Source organism: Pezoporus wallicus, unplaced genomic scaffold, assembly GCF_028554395.1.
Source record: "Pezoporus wallicus isolate ANWC-B61680 ecotype Strahan unplaced genomic scaffold, APGP_CSIRO_Pwel_v1 contig_4722, whole genome shotgun sequence".
In the NCBI taxonomy this organism is placed as follows: domain Eukaryota; kingdom Metazoa; phylum Chordata; class Aves; order Psittaciformes; family Psittacidae; genus Pezoporus; species Pezoporus wallicus.
The window spans coordinates 4,301,331-4,326,531 of NW_026641840.1; the positions used below are offsets into that span (position 1 = coordinate 4,301,331).

The window sequence follows — 25,201 nt, forward strand, 5'->3', positions numbered from 1 at the left end:
GACAGACTGGTTACCTTTTTCCCTTCATTCATTTAATTAATTTTCAAATCTCAAATACCTCTAAAGTTAAGGCTGTTTTTTTGTAAACACTATTGACACACTTATTGAACAAATAACTTAGAGAGATTTTCCAGCAGAGAAAAAAAAAGAGAAGGGAAATTACGTTTACCTTTTGGTGAACAAAAAGTCTTCAAATGTGTTTGCTAGCTCTGGCCACATACTGTCAAATTTTCCAGAAGATGCATGCTGCCTTGCAACAGGTAGTCCAATAGAGAGAACTTTGAGAAGAGAGGAAACAGCTAGCTTCCATGTGCTTTCAGAAGGACACGAATATTTCAGACTGAGAGGTATTCTTAGTGTCTGCAAAATTGAAGTTAGAACAAAATTTAGAGTTGCTCAGACAAGTCTAACAATATGGCAGGTTTCTGCAGAAGATCTTGGCAGACACTGTCAAAGATGATGGTGCACATCCCTGTCCTCTCTGCTGTATACGAGATGCTCTTTTTTAAATATAATTATAAAGATGGCTTACCATATACTGTCTGGCTACAGCACAGGTCTGCTGCCAACTACGATGTTAGAAGTCAAAGGTGATTCATTACCAATTACACGATGAAATTACAGACTAATTTTATTTTTCTGTATTGCCATCCACCATTTCTGCTAAGCCTGACAAATGGGCTTTCCTAGCATCTAGCAGATTGCAGGCAGTTTGTTAGCATGAGTGTATTCGGAAGAGTTGCATTCCTAGAAAGCTATCCCAAGTGCTTCCACAATAAAAAAAAAGAAGCCTCATTTAAACTGAAGCTCTTCCTAATACGTAAAAGTTGAGCTGTATAAATAACCACTGCAAGACACCTGGTCATTGCTGACTGACTGCATGAAATTTAAAGGCAAAATGAGTTAGTGAAGATAAAGGCTGCAATGCAACTCAGATGTATAGCGGATGAAAACACTTTTATCTTCTAGACAGAAAACCAGCCTCAATATCTATAAAAGAAAGTCATTAATGAGTTTAAAAACATTAAGCCTATGTATTATTTACACTATCTATATTCCTTTTAGCACTGTTAGTCAAATTAACTGGAACCTAACACCAAGTTATCTCTAAAAACGAAGTTATTTAATTTACATTTCAAATACATAGTGGCTAAATTTGGGTATTACATATGTGTCCCCAACTGTTTTTAGTGAAGTTGCCTGATTTGAGGAAAGCAAATTGAGGAAAGCAAACTGTACTTAATATTGCCAAAAATAACAAGAGCTAGGATCTAACCGTGGAGATAAGCAGAATATTTTCTTCTGCTGCTGTTTTTCATAGGGGTCAAATCTAATTCCAGTATAAACATGGGCTTTAGAGACACGAAAAATAATTTAAAAACCATTTTAATCTACTGCAATAGATCACTGATCACAATTATTAACTGTGAGTGTTAAAAGAAAAGCAGTGTTTACACCAGTTTCACCTATCCCATTAAAACAGAAGTGGAAAACATCTGCATTAACTTTCAAATACAAATACTTAATTCATAACAGATTCCAAATAATACCACAAAACTATTTTAAACACATTCAGGTTTCTGAATTTCTACAGAGGAACAACCTAATGTCAGCCAAGTCATTACAGAGAAACCTAGGTCACTTTTTTCCCAGACACTTGCTACTACTTCTATTATTTAGTAAAGTTCCTGTTAAAATGGAAACAGGGTCAAAAAAAGCCATGAGTTTGCCAATTTCACCTTAAAGGCACATCTGTGCACCCATGACATTTGAAACAAGGGGGCACAAAATCACAAAATGGAATATAGAAACCTTTAGAATTAGATTTAAGTAATGTTAAGTTTGATGGCTTTGTAACAATAGCAATGGAAAATTACTGAGGTGCATGACACATAGAGAAAAAAAATAAGAGTACAGCTAGAGAACATACTGAGAATTCTCACAAGATAAATCGTTATAGCTGTGACATAGTTTAAGAAAAACAGTCTAGAAGAACAGGACACGGGGATAAGGAGTATCTGGGATGGGCAGGTGTCCAGGATGGGCTACAGTTAAACTAACTGATAAGTAGGAGGATAGCAGGATTATTACGTCTCTGGTGCTAACGAACCAATTAAACTGGTATGAGCATCTACTGCGATGGTTCAAAGGCTGCCAGAAGTGATGAAGATTGTTGGAAGAAGTAAACGACCCTCAGAGACCAGCACCCCAATTCTGTACGCATGCGGGGAACTGTCTGGAAAATGATGTAATCCATACGTAGCCTCATGAATATGTATGCATGCCCAGTGGCTATAAAGGGACGGCTTGTGTGGCAATGGGGAGACACACGTTAGGAGGAGCTCTCCCCCGTGTCTCCCAGTGCCGCAATAAAGAATACCTGCTTGTCAGCTTGAAAACTTTGCTGGCAAGTTTGTTCCTGGAGTTTTCTCCATATCAGTTTCACAGGTACATCAATGACACACAAAGTCATGAGAAGCAAATCAAAGGAATAACTAGAGCACCCATCCCCAAAGTATATATGCCAGTCTACAGAAACTGGTCTTCAAGAACACATTTACTAACAGGCCTGCTTCTCAGATTCAGGTGTGTAATGTTTTCAAAGACTAATATTTTGTGGCCTAACACACTAGCTAATTTTTATTTTAACACTGAAATAGTGATGCTGACATTATCCAGCTACAGAACAATTCATACAGTCTAATCAATAGCCTTGCAGCTTCAAAAGAAATTACTACCTGCTGCTCATCTTCATAAAAATATCAATTTGTTTACTAAAGCTTTAAAGCTTCAAGAAAGTGTTTATCAACAGCTCAAAATAAAACTCGTTCTTTTCAGTATAAGATCATTAAACTCAGAGCATATGCAGGACAAACTTTTACCTTAATAATATTCTGAAGAACTTTCTCTGTTACCACCGCTTTATGGCAAGCTGTCTTTTGGTACAAGTCTACAACAACTTCCACTGATCTCTCAGCAAATGGTACATAATTCAATGCTACCCACTCCGCCTAGGAAAAGAAATTAGTAAATTACTGAACTATACGTGAAAAAAGGAACAGAAGACGTTATGTTTTGCACTGAAGCCTCAGTATAATACATGCAACGCTTGCTAAGAATATGGTCCAAGCAATAAAACAGCAAATACAATGCAGTCTGACTATGAAAATGTACTCAACATTGAAGTAACGTACATTTAAGTAGAAGAAATGTTGTGGTCTAGGCAAGACAACTACATTAAGACAATCTTTAAGGAAATTTAACTCACCGGTGCAAATAGTTGTATCTAGTGTGATTCCATTGTGTTGCAGGACAAATAGAATAAGAAAAATTAATACATACATAATAGTTACCTATTTGATTACACTGAATCAGATGCTCATGCTTAGTGAACAGCAGAGTACACAGCTAAAAAGAATTAGGGAACATGTCCCATTTTTTTGCAGCACGTGCAATTAAAAAATTTGCAGCTTGAGGGAATTTTCTCCATCCAAAATTATCATGTCTTTCTATTAAATCTGATATCACATGTAGGACAAGTTATTTTAGATTAATTCACTGGACAAACTCAGACGCATTCACTACAACTGGTGTCCAGGCAAGACCTTTCCTACACAAAGGAATACAAAGTATAAAAGCAAAGCAGAATTCAGAGGGAGCAAATGAAGATAACAAAGGCATGTAAAAAAATACTAATAACTTGTTACACAACATGCACAGCAGAGGTTTACAGATGGAATAAATGCATCTTGCTGAACAACCTATAGCTGAAGCTGAATTGGGTTCACCAGCCAAATGAAGCAAATGAGATTCCCAGTTAATTACCTGATTATACTTTGCATTTGCAATGTGCTTTGTTTCCAGCTGTCCATACTGTGGAGGCTTGCAGGAAAATTCTACAAAGGCCAACAGCTGGTCGAAGATTGCAGGATACATTATCTGCATACTTTCTGAGCCCACACATATAGCCTATACCAGAAGAAAATACAAAAGCTTAAATATGTTAGCTTGAGCTTTCATATTCAAAAATTTGCATCAGTAAAAAGAGCTCCTAAAGAAAAATTCACATGTAAGACTATGCAAGAGGCATGCTGTATAAAAGACAGCGCATAGTTCTAACAGTTTAAGGAAAGTAAGTTCTATTATTTCATTAAAGCTAATTAAGTGGCAAGCTGTCTGGACATATATAATTTAATAAATACATAGATCTCATTCCATCCAATAAAAGCTGTCTTCTCTTCACAAATTCTGCTTTGACATGACAGCAAAATATGCCTTATATAAGTCTTGTCTGCTGATCTCAGACACGTCTTTAAATTCTACTTCAAGGAACACTTAAATCTCAGAAGTAATTCATACAAGGTTTTTGTAAGTAGTTAAAATTGTGTCTTGCAGAAAGGAACATAAATAAAATGAGAATGATATGATTCTGGTATAGCTGAAACTCATAATCTTGCTTTAAAATGGAAAACATTTCAGGAAGGGTGTGCTTTTAAGATGTCAATGAAATATCATGTTGTCATAGGCTAATGATTTCCTGCTGCAATATAAATCCCAAGGCAATCTTAGGGCATTTATTTTCAAAGCCAGACACAATGATTCTGTGAAGTTACTCCAATTATTTTCTGTCATTTTAAATGCCTTGTTTTTTCCTCCCAAAGTCTCTCCTCTCAAAGCCTCAAGAAACAGTCTATTTATTGCTCCACAAAAAGACCTTGTGCTTGGTACTGCCATTTTTCTCTGGGGAGAAATCAACTCCACTATTCATGAATCACAGATCATCCATGACAAATTGTGGCTCAACTCACTCAAGGTACCAACAGCTCCAATGGCTGTTTTGAGTGCAACCTCCATACTTGGGCTGTGTTATGAGCTTGAAAATATCCCAAGTCCCCAGCCATAAGGGGAAGCAAACCACCAGGGGCTACAGGCACTGTTATTGCTAGATCACCCTCAGACCTAGCTGCACCCTTGGGCAATCTACAGCCTGCAGCACAGCACTCCGTGAATCATCAATGGCCTTTCCCTCTTCCTCAGCTTTCTGCAATTCAGAGCACATGTCTAGTGCTCAAAAGGCTTTATCAACATTATGAATATAGTGCAGCACTTATTCTAAAAAGCCACATCCCTTTTCTGGTGCTCAAGTTCAAGACTGTACTGAACTCCATAAAAGATGTTTTGATGCTAGAAACTCACCTGTGTGGCAGAAGGTGCTTAACTGCTCATCTTAATGTATTGAACACTGTAAAAAATTTCAGCTGATAGGCTCCTGCACTAGAGTCACTGCACTAAAATTTAACAGGTTAATGCAAGGTTACGTACCTATTAGAAAAGGTATAAAAAATATTTTATATACCAACAGATGGCTTAGAAAGAGAAAGGGAGCATCTACAAACCCCTAGGTAACTTTTGTATAGATGCAGCTTACTTGCACAGGTCCAACTTACACTACCCAAAGAAGACTGTCTTAAGAAACCCCAGGGCTCAGTATTGAGACCAGTCTGCTTAGTATCTTTATGAATGATCTGGATGAGGGGATCAAGTGCACGCTCAGTAAGTTTGCAGAGTTGATCTGCTAGGAAGGCTCTGCACAGGGATGAGGACAGGCTGGACCGATGGACAGTGGACAGTTGCATGACGTTCAACAAGGCTCAGAGCTGGGTCCTGAATTTGGGCTACGACAACCCCATGCACCGCTAGAGGCTTGGGGAACAGCAGCTGGAAGGCTGCCTGGTGGAAAAGGACCTCAGGGTATTGCCGAGGTCTGAGCCAGCAGTGTGCCCAGGTGGCCAAGAAGGCCAACGGCATCATGGTTTGTATTGTGTGGGCAGCAGAACTAGGGAAGACATTTGAGATGCTGGAGCAGTCCGGAGAAGGGCAATGAAGCTGGTGAAGGGTCTAAAGCACATTCTTATGAGTTGTGGCTGGGGGAATTGGAGGTGCTCAGCATGGAGGAAAGGAGGCTCAAGAGAGACCTTGTTGCTCCCTACAACTGCCTGAAAGGAGGTTATAGTGAAGTGGGTGTTGGTCTCTTTTCCCAAGTAAGAAGCAATAGGACAAGAGGAAATGGCCTCAAGTTGTACCTGTAGGCTGGATATTAGGAAAAATTTCCTCACTGAAAGGGCTGTCAAGCACTGGAATAGGCTGCCCAGGGGAGTGGCTGAGTCATCATCACCTTCCCTGGAAGTATTTAATGGACATGTAGATGTGGCATTGAGAGTTTTGCAGTGGACTTGGTAGTATTAGGTTAATGGTTGGAGTCCGCAATCTTAAAAGGTGTTTTTGAACCTAAACAATTCTATGATCTGTAATAGCCAAAGTTCAAAATATATTTGCCATTAATTCCAAGATTTTTATTATTATTATTCATTTCAGGATCAGTGGCAAAAAATTTCAGATGCTACTTGTTCTGTACTGGTGAACAAAACCAACAACTATTTCCTATTTGAAGTCTGTGCATGAGTAGCTTCTTACTCTTAATACTTTATGAAACTGTTGTAAAAGTTTTAATTTACAAATAGAAGCATTTTCTATTCAGTCTACTGGAGTATTTTCAACTCTAAAAATTATCCATATATGATAAAAGGGAGAATTAAGTAACTTAGTTTTGAAAATTCATCTAACTAAAACTGCTTTTCAATGACGTTTATGCTTCTGACATTGGATAACTTATCTAAGATGCAGAAAAAATAAAAAATAGCCTAGCAGAGTGTGTGACAAAGGATGTTTTCAGTACCTTTAAGAGCTGGCTATTAAAACGGAGTACTATTTACTGCATTAAGTGCACTTATTTACATACTTAACTAGAGAGATGCATAAATCAAAAAGTAATGGTCAGGCAACAACAAACCACAATCAAACCCGAAAATAAAATCCTCTGCAGATTGCTGTTTGTTGTAAAAATTGACACAGGACTCTGTTTGCAGAAATTTGTGCTTTAAAGCATCCTGGTACTAACCTTTACATTTTTTAATCGTTCAGATTAATCTAACAACTCCCAGTGCAGCTACTGTCATGGGCTATAGCTTTTATACTGGGAGATACTGTAAAAATTGAGGTACCTTCCTACTTAAGTCTGTATCTGCAAAGTCCTGTAACTGCCACACTAACCATTTAGATTGCAAGAGGGAAGGGGGAGATATCCATTTCTCATAGTGAGTTTTTCTGTTACTGTTTAACAGAACTTCAGCTACAGTAACTTAACATGGATAAGGAGACCAGCAAAGAAATAGAAAATTCCCAGATGAATAGATGGAGTGATTACAAGGGGAAAAAAAGGACCTGGGCAGGGCTAAACTGCTGGAAAGTGGAGGCCACAAGAAGATCACGGCTGACTGGAAAAGGATGAAAATGTAGCAGATACAACATTAAAACTTCATGTTATTTGTATCCCCACACACAAAACTTATATTTAATACCAAACTTCTAATTTTATGCCTCTGTTCTCAAATTACATTCATGAATATTTGTTAATCCCATAAACTAAATGAATGACTACAAGATAATGATTCTGGCTTGCTTGTGGGGTTTAAGTAAGTATGAGATAAGTCAACCCACACCAAGCAAAAAGAAAACAAGATACAGAATTTTGCTGCTTGTCGAGTCGGCACCATGTGGTCTATGAGCTAAATGGGGCAGGATCCTATTGATGGGGAAAGGTATGACCACAGAGTTACGCAATGTGGTCATAAAATGAAAGTCCGTAGGGAATGAAGTCAGGTCATGTGGATGGCTCTAATTCTGACATTTCCCCAAGTAGGTCTTTTGGGGCGTTTCAGGACTTATATTTTTTTTAAGCAGTGCTTAATATAAATGCATTATCTCATTCATTATCAACTTTGCTTCTTCTGAATAAGTAAGTTTTCTGAATGAACAGTGTATTCTGCAAGGAGATACTTTACAACTCCAGAAAGAAAGAAGCACTACTTTTTTTCTTTTTTTAACTAACCAAAAAGATGGCATCGTAATTTGGTGTTTACAGATTCACTTGCATGAAGGGTATACTTTGAGGGTGAGTTCTGTAGTAAGAATTTTTTAAGCAGATATGAAGCATTTTCCTTAACTCATTAACCAGAGGTAAGAAGCTAAGAGCTCTGCCAGAGAGCCTTCTATACTTTATGTTTTGCATGAACTCAAAGTTCTCATGATTACTAGTCTTCTAGACTTTGTTATGGTAGTACCTGGGCAATGTAAGGAACACGGTCTGTGGGCCTGTTCCCTCAACTCCATGTACAGACCTTCGTAACAGTACAACACTTTAACACAAGTAAATGAATACAAACACAGCACAACACTTAAGGTATTTCTGTAATCAAGTAAAAGTGCCTTTCATAAAGATTACACCATTCCTTTCAATGCAGAGCACTCGGGTTGCACCAAGAATGGAGATCAGATTGTTCTATTACAATACACTGTCCAATTACAAATTAAAAAATCATGTTTAAGTCACCAAACTATAGTTCTGAGAACAGAGTAGTTTACCTTTCACCGCATATTTGAAGTCACGTTATTACCTTTTGTAAAACATCTAAAGCTGTAAGCACTGCTTCCTGTAAACTTGTCAAAACTGCTTCAGTGTAAGATGGAAGGATGAAAGGGGAAGCATCAGAACTGATTGGAACTGAAACAGCACCATGCAAAATGACACCCAGCTTTTGGAGATCATCCATGCTGAAACCAGTTTTGATGTGTTGGTAAAGAGCCGGGAATATCTGAATTAAAGCTGTAAGAAAAGGCTGGCTGGGAATGAAAGTCAATTTATCACAAGTAACTGGAGGCCTTGTACTTTCTGAACCAATCCTATACCAGCTGTTCCAGGCTGCCCACCAAAGATTCAAATCTTCAATCTCATCTGTTATTACAGGTGGTTCAGATCCACTGTATCTTCCAATTCTTTCTCCTATGGAGTCAGTTCTCATGAATGATCTGCCAAGACTAGTGGCAGTTGCTGTCCCTACCACCACAGGTACAGAAACATTGATAGCAGGTGGTGTATCGGGTTTCTCAGAGTCTCGGACAGGAGACACAATTTGTAAGATCTCCTGGAAGCTTTTCAGGGCAGCCAAGGAAACTTCATTGTTTTTGCTGAGTGCTGCTGATTGGATGTGATCAAGAAGAACATCCCAGGCTTGGGAAAAGTCTCCTATTTAAGAAAAGAGAGGGGAAAAAAATATCAACTTGGAACGGACTTCTGCATCCTCTTCCCACCCACTCTGTCTCTAAAAGGCTGTTCAAGTACTTGTTGCTCTAATACATAGATATTCCATGAGGTTAGATGATGGCTTGAATGACTTTCAGAATGTTATCAGTTCAATCATAACCAGAAAGAATGAATGGAACACAGAAACACACAAATATGAAGAATGAAACAATATATCTACATTCATGTTGAATTCAGTGGCAAAAAAATCACACCCCATCCCATATCACAAACATGTATTTTCTTAATTCAGTACAGTGAAACAGATCAGCTGTTATACATACCAGATGCCTGTTGATTTAAGCACGTACAAGGAATTATGAGTCAAATGTATAGTCATGCAATTAATTTATAAAGATTTGATTTTAAACTGCCCTGATAACTGCACTGTGGAGAGATTTCTTTCTTTTTTTTTTTTTTGAAGTCTGAGTTTTTCATCGATTTTAGCTTTAGCTTCCAATTTTCTATGTTACTAATTACAGGTTCTAAATAATTAAAATACTCCTGTAATGGTTTCTTTTTTATTCAGTTTTAATTCAGGTTTAATATAGTTTAAAATCTACTACATTTCTGCAGATGACCAATACTCCTGATAGCTACTAATATGTTGATAACTTGTACCACAAATAACCAAAATAAAATAACAGACAACTTATTCCTAGTTTTATATATATATATATATTAATTGCATACTATGGGATGGTGAAGTTACATTAATGTAATGCAAATTATACATTCCCTGTTTCTTTATTGCTTCCTCCTTATAGAAATTAAACATTAGGTTATTTACCAAGCTACTGTAAAATACTACTACATACAATTGTACAACGTAAATGTTCAATACTTCACTGACTTTACCAGCAAGCCCTCTTTATATTGTAAGAGCACTGGTTAAACCTGACACACTGATGCCATGGAAGAGTTCCAGGCAAGTGTTGCATAACCTTAGAAAGACAAAAGGAAAGATATTCTCACAACCAAAAGAACAGAAAAATTATTACTCTTAACAAGCTATTAAAGCTATTTGGCACCCAGAATTGTGACTACTAAGATTTAATCTCAGGTACTGTGATATGGAAGATTAAATTGGTACTTACAATTTTTTGACTCTAAGGAGCATGAATTAAAAACTCTAATTTTCATGACATTTGAAGTGAGACAAAACAGAACACATTTTAAAGCTAAGATTACGACTCTTGCCCAGTACTTTCACTGGAAAAAAAAATACAAGAGCAGAAAGTTTATTACTGTATCTCTCACTAACTTTAACTATAAATTTTACCTAAAGGCTGCAGTAAGTATCTCCTGGTGTTAAAAATTCTTGCAACTCCAGCCAGTGTTAATACCCATGTCTCAGCCCACTGCTTCTCAGCTGTGTCCCTTGAGTGATGAATGAGAATGTTGCCTCCTCCTGATTCAATCTTCTCTTTGTCAGCTGTGGTAGAAGATTCTCGAACCCTATCCAATAGGTGAAATAAAACCTGTAATAGTCAGAAAAAGAGGGAAAAGGCAACTTTTCAAATAACATAGTTGTATTCATGGTAAAACAAGTAAGAAAACCAGTAATTTTTCCATTATCTTTTTTGTCACTGGGTCACCTTGAGTATTCCCTTATTCTAAACAGTCTCTGCAACAGCTAAGAGTAAGAATCTGCCAACTGATGTTCACTTGAGAAGGGTTAGAAACAGCATGATCAAAACCACTGAGGACAGTGTTAGCACTAACTGAAGGCTAAAACCAGTGGATCTCGGATACCTCTTAGATACAATAGGCAGACTCAGCTACAGCCTGATTTTTACATAAGGCACAATCAACATGACTGTGACCCAGAACAGGGCATTTCACATATTCTGTCAAAGAGAGCCAAAAGCTCAGTCTAATATCACATCAGCCCAATCAAATGACCCTCAAACATCTCTGTATTTTTGCACAAAAAATGAGTCACTTCTCCTTGTAGGAAGCAAACAGACTTTTATCCAAGTCCTGAGTAAGAAAGTAACGATCAAAATACAAAATTCACATTTCATAAGAGGTTTTAAGAGACACAGAAAGCGTTAAAAAACACCCTCACTCCCCGAGAAATCACATTTCTGCCACCATATGTTACTGTCGTCTTTAAAAATCTTAATAAACTAGCTAATTGATATTAAAATAGCATGTCAGTGGCTATCAAAATGTGAATGCAATTTAGAAAACCTTTAGTGGAGTCTTGCACATCATACCTTCCATATTACTGTGTGCCATGTTGAATGTTGCAATAAAGTTCCATGAGCACCGATAGTAGAAAACAATGTCTGCCCAGCGCTCTTCCTAACTGCAGGTCGGGGATCCACACACAGCTCTCCAAGTTTTGCATACAGGCATAACCAAAGACAGTCAAATGGTGATGCAGGATGAAAAGGTCTATTCAGCATCACTCCCTTTTCTTCTGCCTGTTTCTGCAACACTGCTTCTTCTTTGTTTAGCTCCTTCTCAATTATTTCACCTCTTTGGAAAAAGTAGTCTGAAATATTCCACTACAAAATAAATAAGACATATGCTGTTATACAATAAAAATATTATAATGATCTTAATAATCACGCAGTAAATTGTTTCTCATTTTTTATATTTAAGAATATTTTGTGAAGTACATCAAGATACTAATTTCCCTACACTGATGGAAGAAAATCAGCACATAAATACCAAAAGGTGTAGAAAGTATTTTTTCTTAGCCTCAGCTTTAAGGTTCCATTTACACCTGAAGTACTACAAAGGGAGAGAATGTATTAAAAATAAGATACTGATGAACATGGTTACAATACAACACTATTTCTTTAACTAACCCTGGAGTCATGCAGATTAAAGATAAATTGTGCTCACTCAATTTACATACAATTCCAAATGACAGCATGGGAGTTCACTAAGAACTCAAAAAATAGGTTTTGGCTTTAACTTGTAGCATTGACTACATATTAATTTTAATTAAAAAAAGAAAAAAAGAAAAAAAAAGAGAGTCAGAAGCAGCATCACTGTATTTGATATAAAACTCACCAACAAACCAATTGACGTTAAGCTAATATTTAACTCTTGATTGTGAAGTCCAAAGTTCCCGGCAACTTCAACAACTATCTGTAGACAAGTACACGGCATTGTTGGAAGAAAGTCTGTCACAACCAACTGAAGACACTGGAATGCAGTCCGTATTAGGGACTCTCTTAAAAAAACAAAACAAAAACAAAACACGCACACACTCATTTCTAATTTCTTCAAGAGCACAGCAATGTTTTGAATGCAATACCTCAGGAGATAGCATTACTTAGAAAAAGAAAAAAATACACTTAGCATTTTTGAGATTAATTTGCAACATTTTAACTGCTTTACGTTAGAGGCTTTTTACAGGTATTGGGTTGAAGCTTCTAATTCTGATGGAGCGTTTTAGTCCATGTTAACTAGCTAATGAAGTTCAGATTCTCCACTGGCCCTCACTAGTTTTATATCGTGAAGTCCACTTCTCTGATCTAGAGTTCTAGGACTTCTTAGTTTAAATGTGTCAGCTAAAAAAGCCCCAACAGACAAAACAAAGCTTAAGTTTAAACACAATAATCAAAGAGTAAGCTCTTATGGACAGTTTCTTGCACAAGCAATCACAAATCACTTAAAGTATGCCAAACATGTAGGCAAAATACATATTATGTTGGACAAAATCTTTTCAAAATATCTTGCCTTCTGAATGCAAACATTAAATAAAAATGTAGTACAGAAAGCAAGTGAGACCATTATGTTAGCATGCATCTTCCATAATAAATAAAAATACATTCCTATTTAATGTCTGCATTCAGAATTTAATTCTGAATGCAAAATATTTATGAAATATCTACTTAATGGCAGTTGTTTGGAAAAGATTTTGGCTAAGATAAAATACTATGTAGTATAGAAAAGGTTCGTGAGAAGGAGGTCTCAGAAGCAGCAAGGTCATCTTTAACTAAAACCTTGGAATCCTGGAATCCAGGATGTTCACTGAGCAGAGGGAAACTTCTGTGAAGAAAGTGTCACAGTCAGTAAGTTTATATGTAATGTATGATAACAGCACTGAATCATGTGCTCACAGCTATAAATCAGGTAAGAAATCCAGCTGCTTCCCAAGGAAAATGAGGCTTGCTTAATGTTTTTCCTGCTATAGTTGATATGAGGTTGGCAGACAATGCCATGTAGTTGATTATTCCATATGCTTTGCTGGAGAAGACAAAGATATAACACAAGATCTTAGTAATATATTAAGTTATCTGCCAGCGAGGTATGGGTTTGAGATGAAAAGGGATCTGAAAATCATCTTGAGAAGGAATCTCTGCTGGTTCTTATCCATCAACAAAAAAACTGAAACTCAAAAGGCATGTAGGAACCACAGAACACACTGCACCAAGTATGGAAACAGCAGGTATCAAAGGAAGCATGGTTACCAAAAAGAGGATGCTCACAACCATGTATGTAAACATCCTTGGGGATTGGAGGGAGTGCTACTGCTAGAGCAAGCAATACTGATACAAGGGCAAAACCCTTCAAGCATTTGAAGGGGCTCTAGCAGGTCTTCATGTGTCCAGAAGGCAGAAGCTAAGATGGGGTGGAAGGAGAGAGATGCCAACATGAATTCTTTTGATACCAGGGTTATTTGATGTCCTACCCTGGTGCCAGTTTTGACTAGCACCAAAGAAAGAATAATATGGTCTAAGTGTGCGGGTACAGTTCTTGGCACTTAGAGTCCAGGGTCCGATGTTCATTTTACTGCTCATTTCGAAAAACTCCCGGCAACTTCACCTCTCACTTCCCATTGTAACATTCCCCTTCTGTTGGCAAGAGTCAGCTGTGCTAGTCAGTCAAGGGATTCACCCACAGCAAGTAAATAAACTTCCACCCTTGTGCTACCAGCACCCATTTAGGGAGGAAGGCTTCAACAAAAACAGAGAGTGTTCAGAAGATGCCACACACTAGAGACTACCTGAAGATTTTGGAAGAAAAAGGAGCAACAGAAGAACTGTGAGCAACAGCCAAGCCATACAGAATTATCTGCAAGCACCAGACACGTGTCCAGCAGATGGTTAAGATCAAATGAACTGGCACCAGGAGCACTCCTCAGTGTATACTGCACGGTGATCACTGGAGACACTAGAGTGGAACAACACCCTGTTCTTCTGAAAGGTTAATTCAGTAAAAGAAAAGTGTGCCATAGGAAACATTAAAAATTTTACTTTTATTGAGTAAAATTGTTCACAAGTAAAAATAACAATGAAAATGATGGTTATTATTGAGGTGACTATTAAAGCGAGAAAAAAAAAAGTGGAATTATTCTACTGCTCTTATCTTACTCGATTTTAAAATTTCATTTCCATCACTTACCCTTGATCACTTCGGATTGCCCCCATGACTCCAAGCACCAATGGCCAACCAGGTCCTAAGCTGTCACCCTGACTTTGCAAAATCTGTAGCACACACTCCAACTGCTTGATCCCGATATCGGGATGACTAATGTTTGACAGTTCCTTTAGTGGATTCAGTAACAGCAACTGCAGTCTCTGAAAGTTAACAATAAAGCATAGTGAGGATGCTAAAATTTAATTGATCCTTGCAACTTTACACTCACCCAGCAGGGCTAGACTCAGCTTCCTATTATAGAGACCTTGAAAAAACTACCCATTGAACCTCAATAAAAAGAGAGGTTCACTGAACCTCAACAAAAGAGAAAGTAAAAATATCAGAATGTTTTATTAATAATGGGTTGAATAGCAGTGATTTAGAAGGTCAGGCAATTTATTTTTAACCTGTCACTGTATCACATATACACTTCTAAACATTCTGGAATTGTTTTACACTCAAGAGGGTGATTTGTAATTTGTTCTAACAAATGGACATACTATGCAAGCCTCACCACTTTTGTAATGCATTTGAAACAAGTAAGGAAGGTAGTTCATTAGAATGCATGAGGTAATTTTCAATAGTTACACTGGAATGTTACAGCTGTAGGCTTTATAAACTCAATAGTAAAGCTGCTTTATGAATGCCCCTAATTCATTGAACTGTAGAAAATTTCCTCTAGGGAAGATTTTGATTTCAGGTTCATTTTAAGCTCCAGAAAAGGAGGAAAGCAGCTGCTCTTAAACTTACTTTACCTGATTTTGAGATAATGGAGGATCATGGCTGAATGTCAGTCCTGCTTTAATGAGAGAAGTTAAAGCTTCTGCTCCCCATTCTCTCATTCTGGAGTTTGGATGCTGACACACCTGAAAACACATCAATGTTTTGTTTAAAGTCACTTTTGTTTAACCAAGATTTGAATATATGTAACAATATTAAAAAAGGGTATTTTTAATTATATTAGAATTTACATACACTATTATAATATTTTTACAACAATACAATAGATCTCTAGATGATAAAATTATTTTTTATAACAAAAAGTAGTATCTTTTGGACAAACATACCTTCTGAATAAGGAAGCAATAGGAAGCAGTGAAAGACACAGAAGGAGAAATAATGAAAACCACAGCAGTTCAAGCCAATACATTTCCCAAAATGAATATACTAACTGCTAATTCAGAGAGTGATTGGTTAAAAAGCACCAAACAACTCTTCAATGACTGCCTGAAACTCTCAGGTTCAACTTTGCCTTAAGCTACTATAAAATTCAAAGCTTCATCTTTCACACATTGCTTCACATAATCAAGAGAGGAAGCATGACAGTAGCCAACACAGAAAGCATCTGCTCTTCGATATTCTCAAATACAAAAAGTAGCTACACAGTGAATATAAAATAAGCCTTACAGTTCATTATTTCAAAACAGTAGCAAACACTATTTTAAGCTGAAGTTTCAAATGTGTGTCTTCTCTTTGCGAACCTATCTAAACTTAACAGTTTTGCTAACTGCTTTTTTTAGAGCAGAAAAATTACAAATGTTTTGCAAATCCAGTTCATAGATACCTAGTATGAACTGTACTCCCATAACTGATACACTGCCCTGAAACAAATCAGGTAAGTCCACTGTTTCATTGACCTCTGCACAGTTATTTCCACCTACCCTTCCAGCCCTAGCTCAGGTGGTATGAGAATCCAGAATCAAAGTCTAAGGCAAGGATCATTAGGAAGGCTGGCAGTTTTGTGTTTTGGACATTCCCTTATCAATCACTAATCAAACTGAAAAAGAGGACAATGCAGAAGAGCCAGCTTAATGCTCAAAAATGCAGTCAAGAAATAGCTACTCTCCTGCATTGCTTATATGTTTGTTACCTTACATAAAAAAAAAAAAAAAAGAGAGAATTCAAACTACTTCATGATGCTCTGAATTTGACCAGATAACAAATTCTTCCCTCAGTTTGGGTTTAACTGAATTTGGCACTGGTGTTCTCCTTCCTTACTGTACCTCAAAGACGATCTGCATAAATCAGGTTACAGATGGCTCCCTCTTAATACGGTTTGAAATAATGCACTGGTTCTGAGGAAGTCTAAGACTTTCTGAAAAATGAGGAAGAAAAACTTTCTTCTTCACCCACATTAAATCAAACCCTGTTCTTGTTTCTCTCTTCTACATATCTGTATAGAGAATTAAAACTTTGCAATTATATTCCATTACCTGTTTCTAATTTCAAATTCAAAATTTAAGATTTTTTTTCCTTGACAGAGCATATTTTTCATATTGAAGTTAAAATGCTGAAGAAATATGTAGGATTATGACACCTATATTTGTACAGTATTTCCTTAAAAATACCATTCAAAATGTTAGCTTAAGTATTTTTAAAACAAGCAAACCCTTTGTTACTAAATCCAGTGACTTCAATCTATTTGGTAAGGATGCAAAAACATATTAAAATCTTCCTAGATATTTGTACTACGTGAATCCAAAGTGAAACCTGTTTGCGTTACCTTTGTTATAACATATATATGACATAAATTGATCATTTTAAACATTGCTGTGTTTAAAACATATAAGGACTGATGGCACCTAAAAGTCAATAAGATCTATTAAAATATTTGAATTTAAATATATAAGTTCACTTTTAAAAAAAAATTGTGAAGCATTCAAGTTGCAAAAACAAAGTGCATGTAAAAGCAATCTAAATTGTTTTTAAAAACTACACTTTACAAATGTATTTCCACAAGATCTTTATTAATACAAACTAACTTCTAGTACAACGTATAAAAACAATTCTTTACCTCCATAAGATGACCGGTCAGAGGTCTCCAAAGAATCTCAATCCTGTGCATGTTAACTAGTCCTGTTTCCAGTAATTTAGCAACAGCAAAAAGTGATGGTTCCTTAATAAAATGGAATTTGAACACATGACTTTGAGGTGACTCAGATAATGTCAGAGCCTGCTGCTACATTATAATTTACAAATTAAGGTGCAACTCATCTCACTGAAGTACTGTGTTTTGTAGGCTGTGAATGCTGTCCCAGCAGCTTGGGTAGCATGGCTGGGAAATTTCCACAGCATCTGCAGTACTTCATGAGAAGCCACAAGGGGGTAGCAACAGCATACCATGAAAAACACTTCTGTCATAATTTTCCATATAGTTTTCTCCAAGTTTGACAATAACCAGAGTTACTGATGCTCCTTTCAAAACTGAAATTTTTACACAGTCCTCCCTCCAAACAGTTTCATAACATATGTTACTAGACAAATAGTCTTTTCCCCATGAAAACTTTTAAAGTTTAGTTTATATATGAACAAACAATAAAGGATATTTCATTTAAGAATCCCCTTATGCTTTATATTCCATCAGCTTCATAAATTCCCTGCAGGAATATGATAATTTTCCCATTCATCAAGTACAGAAGTGATAAGCTTTTTCTAATTTTTAGGGTTCTTTTTACGTCAAGATACAGTCAAAATTACTGTTGTGCTGGAATTATTCTCTGTTGTTATTTCTGCTGATATTTTATTCTTACTTAAACACAAACTTTGCTTGTTTTAATTCATTTGCTGTTACTGTAATTGGCAAATATTGTAACACATATTTTCTGTCACCATTATCTCTACTGTAATAGATCAAAGAAAAATTTTCAGAAACTCTCCTCTGGAATTCAATTGTGACTAAAATATATACTCAATCTTTTACAATCACAGGGTCTTTAACCTTTCTGACTAAAGGTTGTTTACTGAGGCTGACAGGAATACTACCATTTTCCCAAGTAAATGTGAATTATCAGGGGGTTTTCAATATCTAAATTGTCAGGCTTCTTCTGAAGTGTATTATAAGAGAAAACTGAAATGAAACTGAGCACCTCACAGAACATACTGTGCTATTCAGAATCCCTAACCTCTGAAATTACAAGGGCTTTTAAAAGTTTTATCCATCCACAATCTGATTAATAGAAATATATGACATTCCTTAGTTAACAAAAAACAGCAGGAATGCAGTAAGAATATTCAAGAGAATTTAGTAACTGTATGAACCATTACAAACAAGACACTCTCTGGTTCATAATTTTTTACTCTAGAGTATCAAATGTATTACTGTCTTAATATCAGAAACAATTAGCTTAAAGGACTCTGGAAGTGTTCAAAAACCATGTAGATGCCCTTAGTGACATGGTTTATCAGTGGACTTGGCAGTTCTGGGATAAAGGTTGGACTTGATGATCTTAAAGGTCTTTTCCAGCTTAGCTGATTCCATGATTCTATGATAAATGTACCTCTTCTCTCTGTTTCACAAACACATCTAAAAAGAAACTAAAAAACTATACCTTATTGTTTCCATAGGCCATATCCATAGCTTCCAGAGACAAGGAGCAAAGGGCATTTATTAAGTGATGTAAAGACACGTCATCGAGGTACCTGAAAAATAACAGCTATCAAAACACTGCCAAGCTTGATAACACACATATTATTTTAGTTACCAAATAAGGTTTCTTACTGTGAGCTTTCAAAAAGCCTTGAAAGTATGTTGGATATAACTGGCAGATCAGTCATAACTGCTGTAGTCAGAACCTTGCAAAAGAGATAGAAATGTCTTACAGACTGCAACAGAAAATACTACATAATCATTAACTCTAAAATGAACAATCATGGTCATGCTTACTGTGCTGGGCCCTTCTACAGCTCTTCCAGGTTTTAACGCACCCCCAACTCCAGGCTTCAGTCCCAGAATCCACACAAGGTGCTGAAATACAAAACAATCATTTTCAGAAAAATAGCGTTTTCAGGCTCCTCTTAGCAAGGAAACTAGCAGTGTCCTTGAGCTAGCTGGCAACCTTCAAGCCAAACAAAATTCAAGAGGAATTCTATAGAACTTACTCAAGGCAATACAAAGTACACCATGAGTAGAACCAAAGCTTCTTCTACTGCTTACATAAGAACTCAAACCCAAATTACAGCAAAAAAACAAGGCATAAATATTGCCTCTATACCTGAAGAGTAGCCAGGACAAGTTGCCACGATGTACCAAGAACAGCTCCATGGCAGTGAGCTAAGTTGAGTAATGTCCTCATACACTGGATATTTTTTGAAGTCAGCTAAAATAAACCACAACAAACAACCACACTATTCTTATTATTCTGTAACAACAGTGTTTCTAGGAAACTTGCAAATTTTTATTAAATAAAGATTACATTCTGTTTGCAATGATGCAATATATCTTTTTTAGAGAAGCAGTTCAGCATCCCGTCGTCTCAGTCTTATCTTGCTGGGGTTGAATATGATTTTATCATTTCCCTCTCCTCCCAGTTTCACATTTTATCAAATGTGAAAAGACACAAGTTGGAGTACTTCAGCTTTAAGTGTATCTTCTCCACAAAATCAGAGTCTATCTTAAAAAACCCATGTAAGTGAACCTTCACACACAGGCACATAATAGAGCCAAGATCTAGGATTTTTCAAATGGAATGGATGGCAGCTGCTAAGATAAGTCAGATGAAAAACAAGAGTAAGTCTTCCTTACACTTCGAGAACTTTGCTCTCCAGGGCTGTTCCAAATTAAAAGCTTAGGTTCTGATAACCATTATCTGCAAGAACGCTGTTTATCTATTGCCTATTTTTGAAACACAGTGAGACGCAGAAAGAAGCTGTTAAGCAGGGTGAGATCACTTACAAGTTGTACTTACCATTACTGTTCCCTGTGGCTGAAGAGCTAAGGGTTGCCCTACTGCTACGACCTGCTGGTGAGACTCACTTGAGGGACTGATCATTTGAACATTCTGTCCCTGAATGGAATACGCTAGAGGAAAATGGAGAAAGTAAAAAAAAAAAATAAAATATATATATAAAATCTGTATTTAACATCCAGTACTTACTGGTAGTAACAACCACCTTCTGGCAAACGCTGTTCAGAGAAGTTTTGTTCCACAGTTTTAAGGTAGGTCACTTTTAAGACCTTTAGTCATATTTAGATTATTATGTCATTGCCTTACAGAGTTAAAGGAGCCAGTAATTATTCCCTCTCGCTATTAGATACTTCTTGCAACACATTAATACATTTTATGTCACGACTGGGATATTTGTGCTACAATACGAGCATTAGACTACTTCTCAACCCATTTACCTCTGGTGATTGTGTGTAAATGGTATCACTGTGTGCTATCACTGTACTAGTGCACTCAAAAAAATGGTGGTGTCATAAATGCTATATCATGAAGTTCTTCCAATACAAGACTTCAGGACACCCATTTTATAATTCACCTATAAAAGGAAGAGTAACCTTAAGTTCACTGCTTCACCTCCATAGAGATTCATGTAGCTCAGTCATGCATACTGCTTCACAGACTTACAAACTAATAATAAAGTTAGCTTTTGGGCTGGAGTAAAGGTATTTGTCCTTATTCCCAGATTAAAGTGTTCTGTTTTAAATTCATATTTATATCAATCTGCATATTCTCCAGATATTTGCATTTCTTAGTACATAGTAACTCATTTTCAAAATTCGAAATTGAGTACATCCTCAACTGGCATATCCCATGAATTACAACATTCTCTCAGGATGTGGGGAATACCAATTCAACCTCTTGTAAGTGGAAGAGAGACCAGAAAGGAAGATCTTCCATTTACACAGTAACTACTACCATCACGAGACAACTGCAGAAAAGTCTGTAGTAGAACACAAATGCAGGACATTCTAGCAAACTCTTAAGTATCCAAGTTGCTCAGAGACTCTTTCAGAATTTGAATGCTTTAATCACATATTCCAATGTATCTTTCGAATTGTAAACAGATCTCCTGAGAATATGAACTTCTGACATATGCTAAGCATTCGGGAACTTTTAAGTTCACTAGAATGCTTCAAGACTAACTGGTTCTGGAAAGCAGGCAGTCTGGATCCTGTTTGGGGATTCTTCATCATCATCATGGCTTGACTTCGCGAAGATTTGGGAAGGGCTTTACCCACGCTTACTACAAGCACGCTGATGACTAAAAAGGCCAATGTGGGATAGGCAAATCCAGTTGCAAAAAGCACAGTGAAAGGTCTCCTTAGGTGGTATAGGCGGGGCAAGATTCTTTCTACGTTGTCTTTTCTCCTCGAGACTAATTCCGCATGCGTTCTCAAAGGAGACAACGGCACTATGGAGCGACCAATGTCCTGAACCACTCGCACGCAGGGTTGGGTCTGCAGTTTCCAGTGCACCTTATTGCCTGCCGTTTCGTCCCTCACCTGTTGCTACAGGGCTTTGCAAGTGTGGGTAAACCCTTCGGGCCTGTGCAGTGGATTTTTTAGGTGAGGCACAGCGTGCGTGGAACTGGCCCTACCCTTCACAACTGAGGTTTATCTGCCAGGGCCTAGCGAGCTTGGACAGTGACAGCAAAGTCCTCAGGTCATAGGTTTGGTTTGAGTATCCTTCTCTTAGATGGATGGCCTTACAGAGCTAAACGAGCTCCATCTGCCCAGGTTTGAAGTTAAGAGCTGTCCTTCTCCTAGGATGGTTGCCCGAAGGCTAGCGAGCCCATACATCCTGCCCATGGACACACTTTGTCTGACCCTTCAGTTGAGACCTGTCTGGCATGGGAGACCCTACCGGAGGCATATGCCACCACCAGCATAGCTCCCAATCTCACAAGGGCACACAAGCTCTTTCCCCACGACAAGGGGGTGTCCGTGAAAGAGTAAGGATTCTAACATAATCCAGTATAGACAAATTCTACAGTTGCATATATCTTTTGAATCGCATTCTCGGAAAACTCAAGTTTATTGAAGAATACATGGAAGCACAGTTAGGGAAAACCTATATACTTACATTTGCTGGATAGAGCTGCAGTTGTGCTGTTTAATACAGTAAGGGCATAGTGAGGAGGCAAGGATCCTTTGCAAATGGCAGTGATAAAGGCATCTCTTGATGTTACAAGACCCAGTCTTCCACAAAGTGCAGCCATGGTCAGTTCTGCTTTTAGAATACTTTCAGTGGCAGCTTCGTCAGTGCTGAAAGAGTACACATTGTTTAGCAAAAAACAATTCACAGTACAGAAGCTGAAAGAAACTGAAAGGAACAAGAACGCAGACTTTAAACCTGTCAACATTACAAATACTGAAAAGAAAGCACAACCAATCAACAAAAATCTTCAGAACCATTTCCTATAAAATTGGTCTTTAGTTCTGAATGATTTAGCAAAGCAGCATGTGAGGAGGCATTTATCTCTAGTTTCAGAAAATGGTGTTTGATAACAAAAGATTCTTTGAAAGAGACAATTAAGTTACCAAAGTTATTATCTAGTAAACAGCTTTTCCACTTCAAAGACTGCACAGTACTAACACGTACTGAGACATAATTTAGTATCTTATCAACAGTAATCAGAATATAGATAGAATCACTTCAATGTGTTGAAACATTCAAAGTAAAAAGGAATAAAAATAATATAAATAGTTTAAATGCAAGCCTTTGAAAAAGTAATTAATTGTTCTATATTGAAATACATTAAAGGTTGATGCTTTGTTGTTTACTATTAACAGATCCTCACTCAACCTAGCCATCACTAACCCACAAACCTATCTGCTCAGATGCCATGAACTGCACACTCTCATGCAACTTCCAGCTTGACCAATATCAGAAGTCATTTTAAAATAGAGCTGGGAATGTCATCTTTGAAGAAAATCAAGAGAAATTAAAGACAAAATACCTTGCATCAAGCAGAAGTGATAAAGCAGCCAGAAGACCACACCAACAAGCATTCACCATTTCTTCCCAGACAGCTCTGCTAACTTGAAAGAAATAGACATAATTGTTTATAGCAGAAACACAGTATTATTCTTAGTAACTTTCAATTATATATCACAAACAAAATCCTTGCTACTACATCTTTTAAAGTGTGCTTTTATATGTATGTTTAGACAGGCACATAAGCATATAGACAAACACGTTCCTACCAGTACTAATTAACAGTCTCACTTAAAGTAAAATTGCTAAAGATGTCACCAAGGCAAAACTTATCCTGAACTATACCAAAAAGATCTAACAGAGGTATAGATAACTGTTTTTAATCTCTGTCTGTAAAAAATATGCATTCAGTAGCACATAAATGTGGGACAAGAAACTCATTTTGCTGCAAAGGAAAAAATACTCTCCCCTGGTATTTATAATTTGCCACCTTCTTTATTTTCTATTTCTTTACTTTAATAGGAAAAAAATTACAGCCCTATAACTTGCCAGTATCATTTCCACACCTCCCTCCCTGCACCAGGCCACGCCAGGACCTTAGGCTGGGCCGGTGCATTCGTGCCTGCAGCACCATGGATAGCTCCACTGCGCTAGGCACAGGTCTCTTTCCTCTCCTCCTGGGTACAACCTGCAGCACTGCCATCTCTTCTCACTCATACACAACTCAAAATCCCTCCTGAGACATTAGTCTTTCTGTAAGTACATATACAGACTCCTCATATGCTGCACAAATACACGCCTCAATTTCTATTTGTTCTGCTCTTACAGAAGTTCTCCCCTAAGCACTTCAATCTTACTCGAAATCTCTCCATTAAAATGTTCATCTTTTTATCTTGTTCTAGAAACACATTCTATAATGTGGGCTTAACTGCCACATTTCATCTCAGTCAGGGTGTCTCTTGCAACCTTGGATCTCAGCTTTAAGCAGAAGGCAGAACAGTAGTTTTGGAGAACAGAATGTCTGTTACGTTTTTTTTCCATCCCACATGTGAAGCAGTATTAGTCGACCGTAAGGATTCCACGGCTAAGGTGCTATATAGGAAAGAAGCAGTATATCAAGTATTTTTTTAGAGACTGCTGCTGTTCTGTCACAAAAAACAAATAAACAAAACAAAAACAACCTCCACTTCATTACAAATTTTTACACGATTTAGAAACAATAAAATTAAGCACCAAAGCATGTATTTTTAACTTGCTTTATGTAAACCTTCTGTATTTAAATAGTGTTTGCATTTTCAAATACCTAGATCTTTCTCTGATTGGTTGGATACAGACTGCAAGTCTTGCTGCTCTGAAGACTGTGTCAGTAATGAAGTCGTCTCTGCTGTGGTTTCATTGACTGTTTCTGCCTCTCCCAACTCTCCTTCAATCATGGTTGTGATACCACGGACAAGATCCAGTAAACAGTGAAATGCCACTGACATGGCATAGCCTTCGGGAATCGTAGGTGGCTCTACTTTGTCCAACATTTCCAAACTAAAAAATTGAAGCATGACAAGTAAGTGTGTAACAGTACCACTGTGATTAAAAACAACAATAAAACACAAGATTCCAGATGAATGTTAAGTACAAACAGGCCCCAAATACCACCCTTCAAGATCTGTAGCAATTCAAGAAAAAACCCAAAACTTTCTTGATTAAGTCATTAAGTAAAAGAGTAAATGAGTCACTAAATAAAAATTAAATGAAAGGGAACAAACTCCAAGTACAGTATTTATATCTGTAAATCACAGAATCATAGAACAGTTAAGGTTGGAAAGGACCTTAAGGTCATCTAGTTCCAATCCCCTTGCCATGGTCAGGGACACTTTGCACTAAACCATGTCACTCAAGACACCATCCTGACCTTGAAACACTGCCAGGGATGGAGAATTCACAACTTCCTTGAGCAATCCAG

General features: G+C 37.2%; 1 protein-coding gene across 4 annotated transcripts in view; it reads right to left on the reverse strand.

Annotated features, from left to right (window-relative positions):
- MON2 (MON2 homolog, regulator of endosome-to-Golgi trafficking) overlaps positions 1-25,201 on the reverse strand; it is a 67,983-nt gene that overhangs the window by 13,651 nt on the left and 29,131 nt on the right. The window contains exons 12-30 of one of the 4 annotated variants that reach the window (XM_057425533.1): positions 24,548-24,780; positions 23,267-23,348; positions 22,390-22,571; positions 20,269-20,381; positions 19,576-19,680; positions 19,248-19,328; positions 19,083-19,156; positions 18,913-19,003; positions 17,379-17,480; positions 15,340-15,450; positions 14,570-14,745; positions 12,230-12,392; positions 11,422-11,715; positions 10,482-10,680; positions 8,514-9,142; positions 3,826-3,969; positions 3,269-3,286; positions 2,883-3,011; positions 170-360 (exon numbers count right to left, since the gene is read on the reverse strand). In XM_057425533.1, coding sequence (XP_057281516.1) covers positions 170-360; positions 2,883-3,011; positions 3,269-3,286; positions 3,826-3,969; positions 8,514-9,142; positions 10,482-10,680; positions 11,422-11,715; positions 12,230-12,392; positions 14,570-14,745; positions 15,340-15,450; positions 17,379-17,480; positions 18,913-19,003; positions 19,083-19,156; positions 19,248-19,328; positions 19,576-19,680; positions 20,269-20,381; positions 22,390-22,571; positions 23,267-23,348; positions 24,548-24,780 — 3,117 coding nt within the window. The other 3 variants (XM_057425535.1, XM_057425534.1, XM_057425536.1) reach the window with 3 other exon arrangements.